The sequence below is a fragment of the Protopterus annectens genome, chromosome 12.part0 (assembly GCF_019279795.1).
Source record: "Protopterus annectens isolate FY-2018-M chromosome 12.part0, PAN1.0, whole genome shotgun sequence".
NCBI lineage: Eukaryota > Metazoa > Chordata > Ceratodontiformes > Protopteridae > Protopterus > Protopterus annectens.
The window spans coordinates 628166878-628188788 of NC_056746.1; the positions used below are offsets into that span (position 1 = coordinate 628166878).

The following is a 21911-nucleotide window of genomic DNA, read 5'->3' on the forward strand; positions in this document are numbered from 1 at the left end:
CCAATCACTTACTCAAATAAATCAAATCAGTGGAAGGTTTGGGAAGCTATCAAATATCTCGTTGGCTCTCTCGGGATGAGGGAGTGAGCTTACCCTATGAGGCAGCATAGAGGGAGGGCTGGCGGGCCGACTGTGGAGTAGTGGAGCCAGGCTCCACACACACTGACCTCGACTCCTGACCCTCAGAGCAGTTGGTCGAGGTCCCGCTCCCAGGCTAGGGACTAAGGACCCCACCCGACACCCGAGGCTCATGGCGATGATGGCTCGGTGTCGTGATGTCGGAGTCTCGAGCACCGAGAGGGGGGGAGGGTGAGAGGGGGGGGTCGACTGAGCTCACGACCCCCTTCGAATTCGGAGCCGATCGGCCAAGTCCGCAGCCCGATTCCATGAAGCGGGCGGCGGCGCTTTGACGACCTGTCTCTCAGCAAGGTGTCTTAGCGGACCCGTTTCCGACCGCGACCGTGGCGGAAGGAAGAGTTGAGGAAAAGAGGCAGGCACGACGGGGGCACTCACTGAAAGCATCTGGGCTAGTGCCTCAGACTTGCATATTTTCTCACATGTTTTTGGAAGACTTGATGTATTGTTTTGCAAATTTTAGCCGGGCTTGGATGTTTTTCTGTGTAAGAAAAGGCTTCCATCTTGCAACCCTACCCCATAGCCCAAGCATATGGAGAATACGGGAGATTGTTGTCACATGTAGTACACAACCAGTAATTGCCAGAAATTCCTGCAGCTCCTTCAGTGTTGCTGTAGGTCTCTTGAGAGACTCCCTGACCAGTTATAGTCTTGTATTGTTATCAATTTTGGAGTGAGGTCCAGTTCTTTGCAGTGTCACTGTTGTCCCATATTTTCTCCACTTTTTGATGAGTGTTTTCACTGTGATCCATGGTATATCCGATGCTGTGGATTTTTTTTTGTAGCCTTCTCCTGACTGACACCTTTCAGCAATGAGATCCCTTTGATGCTTTGTAAGCTCTCTGAACCGTGGCTTTTGCTGTAGCAGGCAACTGAGTAAATATCAGGAAAATCCTACTAGGACAGCTGAACTTTATTTGGGGTTAATCAGAGTCTCTTTATTGATGGCAGGTGCGTACCCAATAAGACTGAATGCTGTAATTAAATCAAAAGGTGCATCGACAAAATATTAGTTTCAGGGTGTGCACACTTATGCAAACAGCTTATTGTACGTTTTTATTTTTTATATTTTTTCCCCTTAACCGATTTGTTTTTCAATTGAATTGTACAGGTTATATGTCACATTAAAGGTGGGAAAAGTTTTGAAATGATTTATTGTGGTCTCATTTGTTTATATCACAAAAAGTTGGCATTTTGACAGGGGTGTGTGCACTTTTTATATCCACTGTATGTAGCACTAAAAGGCATACTTGAACACTACCACCCTACCAAAGCTCTTTACTCTAAAGAAAAACTCCTTTCCATCACTACATCCCAGAATGCATTGGCAACTTGCAAGCTCTACTACAGCTACTCTTCAGAGGTACACGTGCACTCTCTTGGCTATGTGGCTCACCACTGTGGATCACAGGCATGCTAGACTCCATGCTGACAATACACCTACATTCCTACAGATACTGCCAGTGCAGTAAGTCAAGATATCTCTCACACCCATCCTCTTTTAGCTCAGTCCCCTGCAGCAACTCTAGTGCTAGTCAAACACGAGTCATCTGGGGTACAATTATGGCTTTATTCCTCTGTACCATGGGTCAGGGCTAAATAATATTTTTTTTTACAAATGACTTGTCTAGGCAAGAGTGTTTTTTTAAGTACTTTCCCCTGCAACTTTCTATCTTTATTCATAAAAAATTTACAGAAACAACTACATTATAAATCTTTCATAATGGATCTAAATTCTCCATAGTTTCATATCTTCAATCTTAAACATGGTATGATGATCTACCTTTCAAAAGAAAAGAAAATGATTTACAAAAGAAATAACAGAAACTAACAGCTTCCTGAGCAAGCTCTACCACCAAATAAATATGCACAAGTTTCCCTCTGTATATCAGACAATAACCCCACGCACATGAATGACTGATGCCTGCTCCATTAAAATGGAGTTGAGATAATATATAAGGGAGTAAGGGGGTGAAGAACCCACATGGGGATGCAGTGGGGCTTGCCATCTCCCTGCAAAAAAAAAAAATTATATGACTTTCCCTGTGGTTTCACTGGGTGCATGGCCAGATAGTTTGCATCGAGTAGTGAATCCATCAAACTACACAAATATAGCAATAGTTATAACAAAAAAGACCGATACTCAATTGCCAAAATCCAGAAAAGAACAAGGAATTAGCAAAATACAGACAAGCAGTTGGTGATGCTGAGCAGCAAAAAGAACTGAGTGAGGGCATAACATGCATTCTTTTCTAGTCGGACTCTATCTAATGGCCATGGCTCAAGACTGCACACTGTGTGCATGCAGGATTATCCTAGTGCTAAAATGATGGTAAGGCCGAAGGACTGATGTCCCTTTGTAAGCTGCATACAATCTAGATTTGTAACTCATGCAACAGCAATTCTTATGAAGAACATAATTACAGTTAAACCCTAAAAGTTAAGATCCTGCTACTTTGAAATGAGCACTGCAAGCAGCACAATATGTGTAGAAGTGTATTACAATGTAGTGTTTTAATAAGGTAAGAATTACTGCAAACGGTAAATGAATGGGTCCATGCATGACGTGAACTATTTATTTAGTCTCTGTGATAAAACTTAAAAGTCAACAAACAATATACAAACAAATTCAAATTCTTAAACCATGACATTTTAATATGTCAAATACATGTCAGCACTGTGTAGGAGTATTCCGTGACCTGTGTTTCCTGGTGACGTCATAGGTGTGACTGAGCCAGATACACATTTTTCCTTCCGGTTCAACATAATTTCACTACTTCTGTTTTGTGTAGCTGCTTCTGTCAGCTCCTCTTTCTTTTCTGCTAATCTTCTGTTTTGGTCTTCCATCTCCTGAAAAAAAACACAAGTCAGAAGTCATTTTGTAGACTTCAAATAATAAATCTATATGTAAATGAAAAAAATCTGATGCTGTATATAAATATCGCATTCTTCAAACCTGAAATCCCCAGATATTTGCAAACACAAAATAACACTCATTTTGCAAGTTACAGCAATACAACCAGTACAGACCAGAAGCCATTGCAAGTTATTTAAAAGGTCTCCTATAGTTGTGTGGAATGAACTGTGACATGTTTGGTTTAGCTTCCCTCTTTCTGCAAAACTGGCACTAATTACCAGTCTTAAAAGAAAAGTCAAATTCTGAGTGAATATTTACTCAACTTTCTCCATGTCAAAAAATCATACTTTGACTGATTATATTAGAATTGTCATGTGGACAAATGCAATACTTTAGGCTGCATTTTTCTCAAACACTTTTCATTAGCAACGTCACACAAACTTGAATTAGAATACAAATGCAGCCAAACTAATGAAAAAGTTCTTGCTATCAACAGAAACAATATATAACCTAGTATAACCATAACCAGAGAAGGTAGACATACTTATTTTTTATCATTCAGCAATTCTTATCAGAATGAATCCGTACTGACAAAAATTCAACTCCACAAAAGTGCCTATAAAGATTCACACATGACAGTACTGATCTGCTCTTTCTTTAAGTTCTTCCTGATATCATATATGCCACAATGGTGTTGGTGGCTGTGTAAATCCACAATGGTCAAACCTAAAGGTTCACAGGTTCATACTAGGCTATCTGCCCTAGGGCATTTATAAGCCTAGCCAGAGTGTGTGTGGCTTTCACCACCCCTTAGGATGAGAATACTATACCCATTAGTTTGCTGTGCCTCTGTCCAGCAGTGACACAGAGATGACCCCCGGGGTAAACCTACGATCTCCCATCCACTCGTCAAGATTTCTCTTGAACAGAGTCAGTGAGGGGCTCTGCCTCACATGGACTGGGATTCTGTTCCATAGTGTAGGGAGTCTCTGGGTGATGAATCTGTCCCTCCAGCACGTCCTATTTATATCCGTGTTGAGGTTTAAGTCTCTTGCTCTCATGGCTCTGGTGGATTTGGATTTTTTGAGGTGGAGCATGTCCATTAATTCGGGTTGGACATGGCCTTGTATGTCAGGCACAGATCACCTCTGAGCAGGCGGTATGCGACTGAATAGAGCTGGAGTTTCTTCAGTCGGGCAGCGTATGACATATGTTTGAGCCCCTTTATCCTTTTGGTGAGGAACTTTTGGGGTCTTTCCAACTGCTGCAGGTGTCGGGTAAGGTACATTCCGAATGGGGCGTTGTACTCAATCATTGGTCTGATAAGTGAAGAGTACAGGGGTACAATGACCTCTCCTGATCTGGATGTGAATCCCTTCATGATCAGGTGGGCAATGTAGAAGGTCTTCCTAACCACTTTGGCAATGTGAGTGTCAAAAGAGAGGTTACTGTCAATTTGGGTCCTGTAAAGCAAAATCAAGAACAAACAACAAGCATTCCTAGTCAACAAGATAACTAAAATTAACTAAAAGTGCCACTGGCTATTACCCTATGCCCCAGTACAGGTAAATGGAAAGGACAAGTATTCCTGCTAAGAACTCTGAAACCCTACTGCTGAATATCAAGTCATTTCCTTATCTTTATTACTGTCTTCAATGAGCGATGTGATGCTTAAGATAATGCCTAAGCAAAGGGGAACACAAGTACACCTTTATACCATGTACAATGTGTCAGGTGGCAGAAGGCAGACTTTAATGGATATACCAGTCTGCATCTGTCTAGAAGTGGAACAAACAGCATGAATGACAAGTTGAAATAGTTTAAACTAGTTAAGGTGAAAGAGAAAAGCTTCACTGGAATCCTGGCACAGGCATCCTTCTCAAAATTAAATAGCAATGTAACCTCTAAGAAAGGGAAAATAAATTGGTATTAAGAAAAAAGCAAACATAATTAATAATAAAAGGATAAGGCAGAGAGAAGTGATAAAAAAAAAGAAAAAAATGAAAATAATGTGTAAAAGCCTATCTAAGCAAAAACATCTGCCTTGACTTGTCATTTTAATGCAAAAATATATTTGTATGTACACATTTTATTTCCACATCATTTAACTACTCACAAACCCAGCATTAAAAAATCATAAATTTCTGTATGATCACAATTGCAACAGTAACATAGATACACATACACTAACAGACGAGAAAACAAACCACAGCGATAGTTCTGTTCTCAACCAGAATTCATTTTTAACAATCATTCACTCCAACATAACATACACTGCTGAATTCCTGCCATCCCCTAAACCATTCATCCTCCTGAACATTATTCTGCCATATATTGTTCCCACAAATTCCATTTAGTTCTAAGTAATTTACTCCTTCCCTTTTCTAAAGACTATACCAACGGTTCTTTTTATCTCCTTTGCAAATTTACAGAACTTCAGTTATAGCTGGTTTACATTTTGGCTTCCATTTTCTAGGAATTGTTTTACTCTAAACCAACAGCATTAAACTTAGTAGACTTTATCATGTCTAGGCAATTCAAATCCCATGTTCCATCTCAAAAGACAAATTTCCTTGGTTACAACCTCTAGTTGCTATAACTATGCCTGACATGTATATAATACTAAAGGGACTAAAAACATTTTTACTGCTTCTATCTTGCTAACCAAATCTATAACTGAGAGCTTCCTGTTTATCAATTTTTGTATTATCTTTTGTTTGGTCTCTTCCACATATCCTTAGTTGTCACAACTGTATCCTTAATCCATACACCTAAATAATTCATCTTATGTCCCATAAATATGGATATCACAGAACCAATTCACGTGTGGATTGCCTTTGTTTTACATTCACTGATTCTGTATCCTGAAAAGACCTGAAATTGTCTTAAAATGTTCCCCAACACTGAAGTGACCTTTCCTGGATGCTTCAAGTACAAAATAATGTAATCTACAAATAATGCTAATTTTTCTTGATCACCGCATGATTTATACTCTTGAATTTGTGAGTCCATTATTTTCTTTGTCAATGTCACTAAATACAAAGCAAAAAAGAGTACACCTTTGCTTTGTTCCTCTTTTCAAACACAACTAGTCACAGAAGAACCCTCCTACCTTAATTTGTGCCTCTGGCCCATCATATATGCTAATTAAAAATATTAACACAAAAGTGGATGAGTGGTGTAACAAAAAAAACCAGCGAAAAAACCACCACGAACCAAAGAATAGCCTCCTCACTCCGTTTGATGCACTCCGTTAAATGCACAAACAACACAATTAACACTGACAACATGTACGAAACGTTTTCAGAAACTAAACTTCAAAAACATATATATAACATCTCCCTTGTAACCCCACATATATACACACATTATTAATAATATAATCAAAAAAACTCATTAATAAAAAACATTTACGTCTCCAACTAAAAAACTAAAAAAAAAAAAATAAAAAAAAATGTCAAACTTAAATGTATTAAACCAGTGGAGTTGTAAATAAATTGTACAACTTGTACACCACTGAGATATTTTAGGTAGTATTTTTGAAATACATTGTGTTAAATTCCTATTAAATTCCTCCAAGACATTTTAAAAATTTTAAAACTTTTTAAAAAGGTAATGTTAAACTAGGTAGCCAACCACCTTTGTGCTAAAATATATTGATATGAAGTATAAAACAAGTTAAAAAATTTTAAATCAATAAATCAATTTTAAAATTTCCTACCTGCTTCACTGAAATTTAGTTGAAAAAAAAACAAAAAAGTATGGTAAATAAAAAAAAATTGGTATATTAGTAAATAGCTGTATATCAAAGAAAAACAAAAAACATTGGTAAAAAAGAAAATGTTGTTGAAAAGTATTAATAAAAATGATGAAAAAATGTTTAGTAAAAATAAAATGTTTAAACATTTTTATACTTTACAACTTTGCAGATCTCAGTTTCAGTACTGGCAGAAAAAAGAAATCATGTCGTTGAGGCATGGTGCTCTATTAACTTCTAATGTTAGTCCAGTACAATTCTCTATATATAGTGACCAGGTATAACATGCCACCTACAAAAACCACCATCCACCCACACAAAAAGAAAGTTGTGTGTTTAAGTAGTTTCATTTTTTTTATATATAGTATTTTTTTACATATTTCAGTTTTTATATTTATTGTTTAGTTGCTTTCCTTTGTTGCTTACCTTAAAAGTAAGGAATTACATTAAGGTAAAACCACTAAATATTGTATTTATTATTACAGATAATTCTTTTAATTTTAGCGAATATGTTTTCTTGTGTCTTAATTCTATTTAAGAGTAGTAAGTAATGTTAAAATAGTGCATAATAAACACCGGTACATGTATAATGTTTTTTCTTTTCCTGGTAGACCTTGTTGTATTTTTATTTAGAAATTTTGGTGGTGTTTGTGGTAAGGTTCTGTTCTGTTTTTTATGATATGTCTCATCGCTAAAAATGTTTTAATAAAATATATTCTTTTACTTTTATTTTTTTATTTTATTAATACTTTTTTTTTTTACCAAACATTTTACAATTTTTTTTTTTTTTCTTCTTTTCTTACAGCCTTATTTTATTTACTTGAATACTCAATACAATTTTGTTTTTTTTTTTTTTATACTACCTAGTTAGTTTTTTTTTTTTTTTACAAATTTTTTTTTTTATTGATTTAACTAGGTTAGCTCAATGTTTTTCAACCACATACATGGTTCTTTTTTGCAAATGGTTCTATTTGTTTATATTTTTGTACAACTGTTAATATTTTAAATTTAAATTAAATTTTATGGATTGTTTTATGTTTTTATTTAAAATTTCAATTTAAAATATCAAAATCTGGCTAATCAGTTTTAACAATAGCTGCTTCAACTAATTATTAAGCAATATCTTTACTGTATATTTTTAAGATGTGTTTTTTACATTTGTTTATCTGAAGAATTTTATTACCTTTTTATTTTTAATGTGTTTGTCAGTAAGTTTGGTTTCTTATTATTAAACAAAAGTTGTGTAATGGATGTGTGTGGGAATTTGAGGCTATCCTTCTTGGTTCGTGGTGGTTTTATATTTGTTTTCATTACATGTACATGTTGTTTGTTGTATTACATTATTGCATTGTGATGTGCATTCAACTGGTGCGGAGTGCGTCAAGCTGGGTTCATGTGGTTAATTAACCATATTATACTATCAGGGAATAGAAATGCTCCCACTGTCTTACTCAAAGTCACACCTGATTCTATCATAGGTTTATTCACAGGTTCATAGGTGTATACCAGGCTAAAGACCACTATGGCTTTTATAAGCCTAGCCATGCAACCCAAATGTGACTCACAAGTCTATCGAATTCTCTCTCTGCAACAAGTCACACAAATGGCATTTTCTTACATTCTACTTCTCACTGGATCACTGCTGTTCTATTAATGCTGTCAAATATTTGCTTCTTCTCCACAAAACTACACTGATCCATAACTATCAATTCTGGCAATACTACTGCCATTCTCTTAGCCAATATAGACATAAACACTTCAAATTCATTGTTTAAAATTAAAATGGATTTATATGAAAATGGGTCTGAAGGGTCTTTAACCCTCTTTGGGCAATACAGCCATGGCAACTTTCTTTGAAGACACTGGTATTTCCCTCCTTTTAAAATACTGTTAAAACCTTCCAGATGTTTTATTACTTTCTTCCCTCCCAACTTGCACAGGAATACAGTCTGTTCCTGGAGACTTCCCTGATGACTGATGTAACGCCCCACCACTGGCAACAGTAATCAAGGAGCCTTAATCCTCACCACTAGCACCAGTGATGGATGTATCTTGGAAGGATGACAAGTACACACACACTATTTCCAGCTTCTTCCTGACCATCTCCATCTCCCAGCACCAGTCTCTGGTTCGAGAACAAGGTAATCCGGATTCTTCTGCTCAGGTTCTGTGTTTTTTTCAGTCTCTCAAAGATTTCCTTTGGAACAATGGAAACAATTTCACTGGCAGTCTCTCTATGGGCTTTATTAATGACAGAAGATTAAGAATCAGAGTCTCCCATTACTTGCTGGCATATTCTTTGTTGGATAAACTTTTTTTTTTTTGTTATTTCCACATTAGCATGTTCTGCATCAAAAAATGTATTTGATCCTACAGGAGAACATACTCTGAAGACAGCTGGATGCAGCTGCATAAATCTCATAACTGCCACCTGACATTCCCCGACTGCTGGGATAAACTTGCTTCTCTTCAGCTATGTGTACAGCAAGTAATCATTTTTCAAAGACACTGTGCTGTCCCCAGTTTTTAGTACCATTGCTCTCTACCACACTTTTTCTAAGGAGCAACTCTCTGCTGGCATGATTTCATCTTTACTGTTATAGGTACTGGCTGCTTTCTTAAGGACTGATTTGGGGCATATGTAAGATGTGCCCTTTCAATTAACAAATCCTGCTGTGGAAAACCAGTCCGGTTGCTTATCTGTACTTCCATAAACTTAATGCAATGTTTTCTTTCCAGTTTCTTAGGTACAGCAGAAAATCTGAGATCTTCTCTGCATGTTTCATCTTACTCTTCTATTTTTTGAAACAGTTCTTCTTGAGAAGCCTTATGCTTAGACTTTTCTTCATTTCAGCCTCTAATTTTAATGTTTTATCAGTTCACCTGAATAAGGTAGTTAATGCCATCACCCGTTTTTCCAGCCTTGTGTTATTTACCATGATATATTCCTTTAGTGTTGATATATTCCTTCAGTGTTAAATTTATTTTAAACAACACTGAGTGCATTTTCTCTAACTTAATTAGCATTCTACAGTACAAAAGCTGAAACTTGAACTGCTTTTTGCTGAATTCTCTAACTGACTTCTTTGCTGGCATCCAAAAAGTGTAATTACTAGCCAGTAACTGATTTTTCGCAAACTGACAATTTCACTGGTCCTTTTTGCACAGTTTCTGTTTTTATACTAGGAGATCTCAAATCAACATGTTGATAAATATTCAGCCATTTCATAAGTCTCAATAAAAATCAAACATTATCCCACTTTTAACATTTATATATTTCGTGTCCATATTCTTCCTTTGTTATTAATCTTTTAGCAATTTACCAGAAACATTTTTTGAAATGTACTACAAAATCTGTTTTTTCATTTTCTTTAATGCAGATTAGTATTTCGTTTTTTCATATGTTCCCCTTTTAGTATTATATCTGTCAGATTCTATCTCAAACTCTCAATACAGTTACAAAATAAACAGTACTCTGTCTGCCTAGTATTCCATTGGCCATTTACTCAAATTAGTCTTACCCTGACCCTGCACAGTTGTACTTTTCATATCTGATATCTCATCCATTATTTTAACTATCTTGTGGCATGAAGATTCTAAGTTTGTCTTCCATGTTCACATAACAACCTTTTTTGCTACAATCAAAATCAAACTTAAGATAATAGTTGATATTTAGGGACCTCAACTGACCAAACACAGCTAAATATTATCTATCTTTTTTATTAGTTCAGTTCCTCTGTCAAATACTTCTCTTTGAAGGCTATTTAATGCATGATTTAAATTTTCTAGAAGGTTCTTTAATGGTTATTTGAATTTTCTAGCTCTACACAAGAACAAAAATATGTTCCCAATGAATTCCTTCCTCCTCCATACATCTCCAGTATCGATTATTAGTTTGTAGAAATATATTGAAATCTATTGGGAGTACAACAATACACTTGCAAGCATTCCAATGCAAAAATTCTAAATCTCCTATATTCAGTGACATACTTAGGCAATAAACATATTTTAATCAATTTAATCAATTTCTCACATTCTATATCCATGAAGACCTTTCTTTCCTACTTTTTTATTTATCAGCGTTCTTTCCTCTTCTCTTGGATTGTTTTATAAGTTCTACTAATCAGTCTTTTATAGTAGCCTAATTAGTTTTACATTCTATTACACATTTGACTAAAGCCTCCAACTAAGTATTCCTCCTTCCCTCCAATGTAATTTGGGTAATTTCTGCTCATAACCCAATAAATGACAACCTGTCACTTCTAAATCATCTGCTTCCATGTAATTTGATTATATCCTGTTTTTAGTTGATCACAATATCGTAACTCAGTGTCGTCTTCTGCATATTCCTACTATACTGCCTGGTCCCTTATTTTTCTGGGCAATTTCTACTGGCTGGATCTCTTGCCTCCAACCTTTTAATTCCTTTGCTCTCATAATTTTTTGGTTAATTCACTTAAACCATAATTTTTGCTATCCTTTTCATACAGAGCCCAGAAAGAGTTTTATTTTCATAGCCAAAAGTACAATTTCCTGATTTAAGGTCAACCACTTCCATTTAGCGTACACTGTGTATTGCAACAGGCAAAGTATGTTATTTCTGTAAGTTTATAATATTAATTTAAGTCTGGCAGCCTTAAAACTTCTAACTCACTGAGCATCACCCACTTTTTCCATGCTATTTTGCCCGCTTTCATTCCCATATAACTTCATGCAAGTCTTTTATTTATAAGCACTGAATATTTTTTGCCCAGTACTCTATAAATGCCTATGCCACAAAAAAAGTACATAGAGAACCAAAATCAAATTAATTGTATGTACTTTATAATACAGGTTCATTGTTAACAGTCTCCACTCTTTAATCTTGACTAGAATTTTCTTTTGTATTTCTTCCCAAGATTAATTTATTAACTGGGTATCTAAATTATAAGTCATACATACTCCCAGATACTTCAATTTACTGCATCCCCACAGATATGGATATTTATGTACATGCTTAAATGAGATCACAGGTTGATGGGAGTTAAGTGCTAGGGCCATAGCTTTTGTTACAATAAGCTTACAGTGTGCCACATCTTGGAAGTCCTTCAATACCGGAGGCAGATTCTCTACATTCTGTCCAGGTCTAAATAGGTTCAATGAAACATTATCAGTAAAAAACACCATTTTCATTTGATAGCCAACCAGTCCTTATCCTTGAAGTTAGAAGGTTGTGATATATGCCACTAAAGGTTCCAAGTATAGTGAAACAAAGTATTATGACAATGGACACTCCTGCATTGTTCCTTTGCATAACTAAAGACCCTCATAACTATCTCCCTATTTTAACCTTCACTGATGAACCCTGATAAAATGTCCAAAATTATTCTATACAACTTTTCCAGGAAGCCAAATACATTCAACACACTTTCCCAAAATTCAATTTCAAGTTATAAATTGCCTTTTCTGCATCATGGTTACCAACAAGTAATGGCTTCCTTTTTTTGGCATCTTAGTGCAGAACAGTGGTCTTAATTATATTATCAAATGTTTTTCACCACTTGTAAGTCCACATTGGTAAGAGTCAATTAAAACTAGTAACAAAGGTGTAATTCTGCTTGCTAAAATTCTCATAAACACTTTGTAGTCATGATTTAAGACCAGAAGATGTTTATACAAAGACAGATTTCACTGGTTATTTTCCTTCCTTATGAATAACCAATATTATTGCTTTTTTTTCTAGGAACTGTGAATTCCTTTTCCTTCTAGTACCAGATTAAACACTTCAGACCATAGTTCTTAGCTTTTTATCTCCAATTTCCATATCACTACAGGGATGCCATCATCTCCAGGAGATCTCCCTGTTTTTAAATCAGCTGTACGTTAACCTCTTCTATACTTCTGGTCTCAACAAACCTTCTGTTTGTTCATTTTGTAATCATGATAAAAATATACCCTCAAAAAATACAGTGTGTCTCATTCACTACCCCAGTCCTGTGTAGTGAGGTTTTCAGAGAGTTTATTAGAAATCTCCAATATCCTTTTAAGGCTCTTTGCTAGCTTTTCACTTTAGAATCTCTCACTTTAACTGCCCCTATTCTCCAGTTTCCTCGGTCTTAATCTAGGGGCCAAATATTTCTAAGTCTTTGGACTGTTCTCAAAATACCTTGCTATGATAGCTGCCTTCTCAGATGGTCCACTAATTTTCTCTTTGCCTGCTCTAAAAGCTCAAACTTCAATTAATTAAATTTTTTCCATTTCTTGTATATTTTCTTTATCTGATCAGCTGAAAATACATTTCGATTCCTGTTTCCAGCTTTTCCTTTGATTTTATCCAAACTGTCCATTTAAAATTGATCAAGATAAAATTTCACTACACTCAGCAAGGAAACAGAGCTAAAATGAGATGTTACAAGATTTAAACTAACAACTTCATTAAAAACAGGTCTCATTTTAGTTCCATTTCCTTGCTGAGTGTAGTGAAATTTTATCTTGGTTAGCAGTGGCTTATATTACAGCATGTGGCAACATTTGGATTGTTTCTGCTAGTGTTTGTACTGGGCAGAAGCTTAGAGAGCTTATCATAACAGTTGATGTCCTACTGATCACTGTTGCAGTATTCCTGACAGCTGGAGTACCAAAGTTTTATCTTCCCTACTTGTATATCCAATGCATGAGCTCAGCTCATATGTGTTAGTGTATATAGACATATGTATGAGCATGTATCCTCAGACTATCACCAAGCCAGCGGCCTGAGGCCTGACTGACTGAGAGGAGGTCAGTCAGGATGATGGGTGTAGCTAGGAATAAACTTCCCCCTGCCCCCAGTGAGCAGCAGAGCAGAGAGCAAGGCAAAAGAAGAATGAAGAGAGAGAGAGAGAGAGAAGATGGAGTGTAATGTGCCTTAGGACAGGAAGGTAGAAAGAGAGAGTCTTAGAAATCCAAGCTGCAATAGTTTATTTGGAGACTGCCTGGTCCAGTTTTTTAGGGGCTCATGATATAAACAACTGGTGGTGCTTTCTTGTCTTTCTGAGGTTTGTCAGAGATGAGTCTTCATTTGCATGTGAACACCTATGAAATGTAGATAATTCCACCTGTTCCCCTGGGGGGGGAAATAAGACAAAGAGAAGAACAAGAACAGCCAGAACAGGAACAGCTCATTCACTACCTTATGGGAAGGAAGGAATAGAATAGCCCTGAGAGTAATTTTGTGAAAAAAAAATAAGAAAAAGAAGAAATGGCCAAAAAAGAACTCTTGTAACTCAAAAGAAAGAGGAGGAGTGAAAGGCCATGTGCACATTTTTATGCAAAGGAAGATGCTGGAGAGAAGGAAGCAAAAAGAAGCTTTTAAGCAAAAAATTCTAAGGCAAAGGGGGAGAGGGGGGTTTTCCTTGGGGGGTTAAGATGCCGGATGTCCCTGAAGAAAAGCCTGAACTCGGGCCTAGCTGTAAGTAGAGAAGAAGAGACTGAGCTGACTGACTAGTGGGCTTTTGCTTTAGAGTAGGAGCTCTTGAAGAAGAAGAAAGAGAAGACACAGCACAGACAGTACAGCACAGTGTGGGTCCTGACTATGCTGCAGTACTGCTTGTACAGTACCAAAATGCTTGAGTCCTGACTTTGCTTGCATGTATGATTTTCTCCTGGTTGGCCCCTAGCTTAGAGTGAGCTTTCCTCTAGTAGAGCAAGAGAAGAAATTAAAAAAAGAATATCCTCAATAGTGTCATGAGAGTCGAATTTGGTTTTTAAAATCCTACAGCAATTTTTTTTAGTAAGCTGAAGGGTCGAGCTTTTTTGAATTCACTTCCTTTTTTTTTCAGTCAGGTCTGAGTAGAGCTGGAGAAAAATTCACTTGTAATCAGGAAAGCAGCTTGAGAAAAAGAAAGAAAGAAAAGAGAGAGGGAAAAAGGGAAAAAAGAAGAGAAATTTTTTAAAAGAAAAGAGGAAAAGAGGAGTATGTAAAGCATGAGGAAATTTTTGAAAGGTTGTTGAAGAAGGGATGTTGGGGTTGCATTGGACAAGACAAGGCTGACACTGAAAGGGAAGGTGAAGGTTGGTGGAAATCTCTCTCATTTATGAAGGCCCTCCAGGGAGCAACTTAGGAAGTCTGCTAGCACATTGTCTGGAGAAGGGATGAAAGTGGCTGTGTGCATAATGCTCATTTGGTTTGCCAAATTCCATGCAGCCACCAATGCTAAAGTGCATGGATAAACTAACTAAAACCATTTTGTTTTCATACAACATACACAACATGTTATGGTGTTGTTCAGTGAGTTTCCTGAACCTTGCAAGGTGGTGACAAGGTGAAGGGCTTGCAGAAAAGCACTCATTTCTTTCTCATTATCTATGGTCCTCAAGTGTCAATTTCCCTGATTTTGTGTGTTTCCTGCATTTGTTTGTGATCCATTTAATCTGTTCTTTTGTGAACAGGTGTGTGAACTGTTGAGTGGTGTAAATGGCAGACATGGGTTAAAGGATGTGGGTCCCTGGGTGAGGATGACCCCTTTTTCCACCAAACAAGAAGAGAAGAAAGAAGATGAAGAGGGGGTGGTGACTGTGCTGGCTTCACATAGCATCTCTCTTGCTGAGCAATTAGTTGTGAAGGAGATATCTGGAAATAACTTGACAGACTGTGAACTTGCATTTACTTTGTGTCCAGTCTGCATCCCATAAACACCAGTTCCTGTGTAGGGACCATGTCTGATTTTTTTGTAGTTTATAGTAAAACCCAGACCTGCCAGAATTTCTGGACAGAGAGCCTGGAGCAGTAGGTCAGGGAGGTAGAAAATTTTTTTGATTCCCTGGCAGCAACTGAGCTACTGGGCTACTGAACATTCTTGACAGTGTGACATTCTTGGAAAAAAAAAAGAAAAAAAAAGAGCAGGAAACAGAAAGAAAAAGGAAAAGGGGAGAGAGGAAGGGAATCTATCTCATGCCTGCAGGGATGAATGTTTATGTGTAGATAAGCTTCTTTCAGAGGATATAGAAAAAAAAACCTAGAGGACTAATGGGTGAGGAGCTACACAGAGAGAGAGATCAAAGTTAGGTCTTCACTGCCCTTCTTTTCTTGAACTATAAAATTAAGGTCTTGAATAATGGGGGCCATAAGGGATATTTGGTTTTAAGGAGGCTAAAAGCTCTTTCCTGTTGACGGACAGAACCCATTTGTCTGTGCTAATAGTTTCCCATCTGACCAAGGAGAGTGACAGCCTTTAGGAAAGAGGGATAATGGGACTGAGGGCTGGGGTATGGGTGCTGCAGAGGTAGTCACAGATTTTTTGCTTCTCCCGAAGGAGCTGCTCCTGATTTCCTGTTCCTTTTTTTTTTTTTTTTTTTTTTTTTTTTTTTTTTTTTTTTTTATTTGTTCCCTACTGGATATGGATCCCCTTCTAATGGTGGATGCATTTATTGTGGTAATTATGATATGTATCTAGAGAAGGAGAGTAGGGTCTTCTGCTGTCTTCTCTTTTCTTGGTCTTACCTTGGTCTTGGAGGAGTTGAAGCGGGCTGACGACTGAGGAGGGACCATACAGTCAAGGTCCAAGGGCTAGTTTAGGATTTGAAATTCACAGCATCGCACTTGCACTAAATGTATCTGACAATTTGAGTGGCCTGTGACTGGAAGCTCTGCATTTGATGCTTAGACTCTACTGTAGGAGGGTCCAGTATAACTTTCATTAAGGACTGCAGGACAGAGATCAAATACTTTCTCAGTCTGGTGATGTAATTCCCTAAAGCAAAAGGGTAGCAGAGGTGTAAATCTCTCTCTCTCACACTCTCACAGTTGGATATTGTCAGTAGGTAGGACTGGGCAGAAGCTTAGAGAGCGAGAGAGAGAGAGAGAGAGAGCGAGAGAGAGAGAGGGGTCTGCCACTGGGTTCTTGCATAAATATTTTAGGTCATCAGGCACACTGTAAAGCCTGTGTGGTCTCTTAGGAGCTGGTGGATGAGAATAAGGTGTTGAAGATGTGGACAGAAAGGCGTCCTGGAAAGCATCAAGGACAGGAGCGACTACTAAAGGGGCAGGGGTACCCATCTCCAACAGAGTGTAATACTTCTTCTGAACACCAGAGATCTGTGTGGCTTGCCAAAGTACTTCACCATGTTCAATATACTCTACCTAAAGAAAGCTTCCTCAACAGGGCAATCCAGTCAGAGAGTCCTCTTCATCAGAAGAGATTTGTCCTGGAGTACGTAGCTGAGAGGTATAGCCCAGATAATGGTCAGACTCATAGTCCTGCTCCTCATCAGAAGAAGAGGAAAACAGGTTAGGTTTTGTTGAGGAGTAGCCTGTGGTTGCCAAGACCCAAAGGAAAGAGGTTTCAAAGACATAATAGCTCTGAACAACCCCTGTGAAAAATCTATCCACTCCTTTTCCACAGCTGTTAAGGCACAGGTCACATGTCTAGTCTTTTTTTTTTCTTCTTTTTTTTTTCTTTTTAGGTGTGATATCCACCTGGATGAGAAGCAGAGGTTCAGAACTCTGTCTGACTTCTACTAGAGAGCCAAGGATCTCTTCTGCAATTAAAATTTGAGGGGCTGCATGCAGTCCTTCAGACAGGATGAGAAGTGGTTCTTCGGATGTATCGGCAGTCTGCAAGGCTTCAGAAGCCATACCGACCTCCAAAGGGGTCTCAGTAGCAGGCAACAATGAAGTAGCCTGATGTACTACCATAGGTTCTGCCACCTCAGCAGATACATCAGAGTCAAACACGCTGGACCGAGGATCCATTCAAGGCCTCTTTAGTTTTTTCTTTGGTGGCAGAAGGACATCTGAAAATGCAGTGGAGTCAGCCATCTTGGACTGGGCCCAACATTTAAGATGCTAGCTCTCGAGAAAGGTGTTAAGTGTAGAAAGCCTTCACCAAAGAGTTTTGGGAAAAAATGATTGACAGATTGAGCAAGATGTGATTGTGTTATGGGTCGAGGCAAAAAGACACTTGCTATACATGTCCTTGTATAGAATTTGCCTACCACATTTAAACTTACCCCTCCGAGCTGACATCTACATCTTTCAACAAAATATCATAAGACAGAAAGGAAGGTTCCCCAATGGGGTACTTACCTGAATAAATGATCGAAGCAAAGGTACCAATGATTAAACAGTGAACAGTCTGACAAATGCACGACCTGCATTAAAGCTGACAGTGAGATATTCTGAGGATCCATACTAGTACGTCCATCTCTATAGCCCAATGCCTACGAGCTAAGATCATGAGTCAGACTTACGACCTAGGGAAGATAAAGTTTTGGTACCCTGGCTGAATGTCAGCAGTGACAACCCATATGTCAGGAATACTGCAACAGTGATTTCAGTCAGGGTATCTATGGATTCTCAGAATTCAAGCAAGGACTTCTTTCCTTTGTAGGTTTATACAAATAAGGACAAGGTACAGGTTTCAGTATTGGGGAGCCTTACAAAAGAATGTACTCATCTAATTTAGTTATTTATTCAGCGTATCCCTTAGCCTACTTTAAACTTCAAACAGGCTATCTGGTGTGGAAACAAAAGAAATGGAGGAAGGTTCTAATAATTGAGGTGTGTTGGAAGAAGAAGCTTTACAAAACTTACTACCTGTATTAAATGAGGTTGGTAACAACAACACAGATACTGTACCAAAAGAAAATTACTCAGGCACTGAGATAAATGCTGCCATTTATAACATGAATGAGTACAGTGGTTACAGAGAGTGAGACCAATTTAATTTTGACCATTAGCTGTCTAAAAGTTATTCTTTTTCTGCTATAAATGAGAAATTATCAGATTTTAGACATTATGTTGAATTTTGAGAAAAAGAAATTTCAAATACCATAGTTGGAAAATGTTTAATTATTATTTAAAGGTAAAACGCATGCCAAAAGGGTTTATGTTGCTACAAATTTCCCAACAACACTGATCCAGAATCAGAATTTTTGCTGTGTACAGATGAATATGTTTGATAGATACAGATTTCAGTTTATGTTGTTGCTCATTAAACATAATGAGCAACTACTGAATGAACCGATGGATAAAAACAGTCTTTAAACAAGAAAATTTATGTCAGTTTATTGTTTGATAATTTTAGGTTTAAGTATAATTTATTTGTGAAGGTCTGCCAACAATGTAAAACAAATTACATGAAAAGAAAAAGTTGGCTAGAGATGCCAAAGATTATGCTAATAAAACTGCATATGTATTGTATAATAAAGGGGGTAAAAATGTAGTATCCAATTATGGTAAGAGAGCGAATCATTTGATTTAAACATATGTAATGTAGAAGTGTATGAGCAAAATGGTGATGGCCTTGCATTAGACGACCATTTAGAATTTCTCCCCAATCCGCAGATTGCAGAGAACTCATGAGTCACTCCAAAACAGTGGAGGAAGCAGGGAAGAAGATCTACAACTAAGAGATAGACAGTTATCAAGGCTTTGTACCACGTCAGAGGGGTCAGGGAACCATAACAAAGGGAAGAGGGAGAGGGAGGAGAACAAAATAAATAAACCTCAGATAAAGTGTAGCTATGACAGAATTCTTTGAAGTCATAATAATTATACTATTTTTTAATTATAGTCATCTTGATATTACATTAAATCACTTCTTACTATATAAGAAAGAATTCACTTTCATTCCAAGTAAGCTGAGTGATGCTGCTGGTTTACTGACAGAGTTGAAGTTAATGACAGGAATTAAAGACAGCGAACCAGTAAATCCACAAAAAAGCTCACACCAGGTGTAGTAGCCAGCAAACACTGTAGTCCAAATTCAAACACAATGCAGCAAACAACAGTGATGCAGCAAGCAGAGATAAATCCAACTTTGAACTCCAAGTTTAATCTTACAATAAGATTAGATATTTATTAGTGTCTGATATGAAATAGCTACTGGATATGTTTCAAAGCTTTCAACTAAATATCCATACTCCTGTGAAATATAATTTCTATCCAGTCTAGCCCAGTTACTGTACCTTGGGGAATTTTATACAAATTCAGAGCTCCTGCTAGCACATTCACATCTTTCATTCCAAATAATCACCTACATTTTTTAAGACATCTACATTATTTTATTAAACTTTCCCTTCTATGTCCCCCAACATATGTTAATAAAAATCACATTCCAGTCCCAACCCATAAATAATACTCCCTACTTAAAGCTAATCATTCTCCAAAAATTCACAATATTAGTTTTAGATGGAATATAAATACATGCCAGTGTAATCCTCCTAACCCCATATTACCACAAATCTACCATTATTGTGTTTCTTTTCCCCTTTAAGCATTACTGGAGCCCCTAACATAACCAGTATTATTAACCCACTTTTCCTTTGTGCTTGATACTCTACTGAATATCCATACTGAAACCCTTTCTTTTTCAAATTAGTGTTCTCATTTCTATCCAAATGTGCCTCCTGTAGCATTGTTATTTATACCCCACACTTCTTAATATAATTCATTATTTTATTTGACACAAAAACAGCAGCAGTGCACAGTGCTAAAGAGAAAATAAGGGAGTATTTGGATAATAAGCATAAGTTTAGATAGACTCCTGTTAAGCAACTATTTTCAGATAACTCCAGAGCACAAAAAACCTTTAGCACAATAATTTAGACAACAAAAATGTAGAAAGGGTTGCAGCCAAAGCTCATGAGCCTAAGACAAGAAAAATAACCAGAGATCCCATACAGGTATTAGAGATATTTGAGAAATGTTATGAAAATTTGTTTAAAGCCGAGGTATGTGGAAACCAAAAAGAGCACAAATGGAAATATTTATAGAAGACTTAATTATGTCAAGGCTAGAGGAAGGGGAGGTGGTTCAACAACGAAAAATTAAGATAGGAGAAGATGAGACAAATTTGGTGATGCATAATCAATCTGCAGTGAAGTCTCCAGGAGCAGATGGTAGTTTTGTGGAAGTTAAGGAGGAGGAAAGTGATAAAGACATGGAAGATTTTGTTTAATAGTATTTTAAAAGGAGGTGAAAATCCACTATATTGGAAGAAAGCTGTGGTGGTTGTATTACCTTAGAATGGTAAAGACTTATCAGACTTAGCTTCATACAGACCCACTCGAATTTTAAACTACAATTATAAAGAAGTTATGTACTTAGCATAATGTTCCATCTGTGTTGTCCATTTTCATTTTTCCTCACTGATAGTCCTGGATCCAATCCTTGGATCAGTCTTGGCCACATTTCCTAGACTTTGGATCCTAGTATCAAGCTCCTCCCTTTTTCCACAATACACTAAACTATCCTCAACTCCTCAGATCGAGTTTGCTGCCTAGTGTCTATTAACTTTTAAGACAGGACAGATGAAGAAAATATTAACACTCAAAATAGAAACATGAGAGCTCCAGCATTATCCAATTTCCTTCTAGGAATGACAAGGCCAGGGGATGGCTGGGAGGGAAGTTGAGGAAGAATGAAAACGGAGAACACAAATGGAATGTTATGGTAAATACATAACTTCTTTATCTGATATTGGCCTTTTCATTCCTCCTCACTGATGGGTCAGAATCTCCAGAAATGTAACTCTTGGGAGGTCCTCAAAGAAGGATAACCTGGAGCACTGCAGAACCAAGGGAAGTTCTATTTCTGGAGATAATGCCCAACTTGTAATGTCTCACAAGGGTATGCAGCACCAAAAACATTGATAGAAGCTTTGAGAAAGATAGATGCAGAAGCCATAAATCTGGTAGAATGGCTCTAAGATGCTGAAGCAGTTCCAAACTATTTTGGCAATACAACAGTGAAGCACAGTCAGAAATCTAAGTGGTTAGAAGGAAAGGGGATAAGCAGATAGCCAGACTTTCTGTACTGTTTGGTCTCCTGGAGAATAAATATAGACATCAAGCAGATGTAACGTGTTAGCCAGAATTAGAAAAATTGGAAACTGTAATTGACAGTAGTATAGATGATTAATGTTCGACTCTGTGGTTACTTTAGTAATAAAGGAAGGATGTACCAGAGGAACAACCTTTCTTTATGGACAATATTGCAAGGAGGCTTGGCAAACTAGGTCCGAGGGTCTGAAATTTGTTTTGCCCATGCAATTGCTATCCTAAAAAATGTTTACTATGGCAGAAATTTCATACGGCAATTGCTCGCCAGTTCAAGGGTTTCTATGTCAGTCCCTGCAGAAAAAACAGGAGCTCCGAAGGAGAAGAGGTATCTTTCATTGGCGATCTAAGCAGCAAGATTACTTT

General features: G+C 37.2%; 1 protein-coding gene across 2 annotated transcripts in view; it reads right to left on the reverse strand.

Annotated features, from left to right (window-relative positions):
- The window catches only part of CCP110 (centriolar coiled-coil protein 110), a 640744-nt gene that overhangs the window by 299403 nt on the left and 319430 nt on the right, over positions 1–21911 (reverse strand). For both annotated transcript variants that reach the window (XM_044089754.1, XM_044089755.1), the window contains one exon: positions 2835–2985. In XM_044089754.1, coding sequence (XP_043945689.1) covers positions 2835–2985 — 151 coding nt within the window. The remainder of the gene's footprint in view (positions 1–2834; positions 2986–21911) is intronic.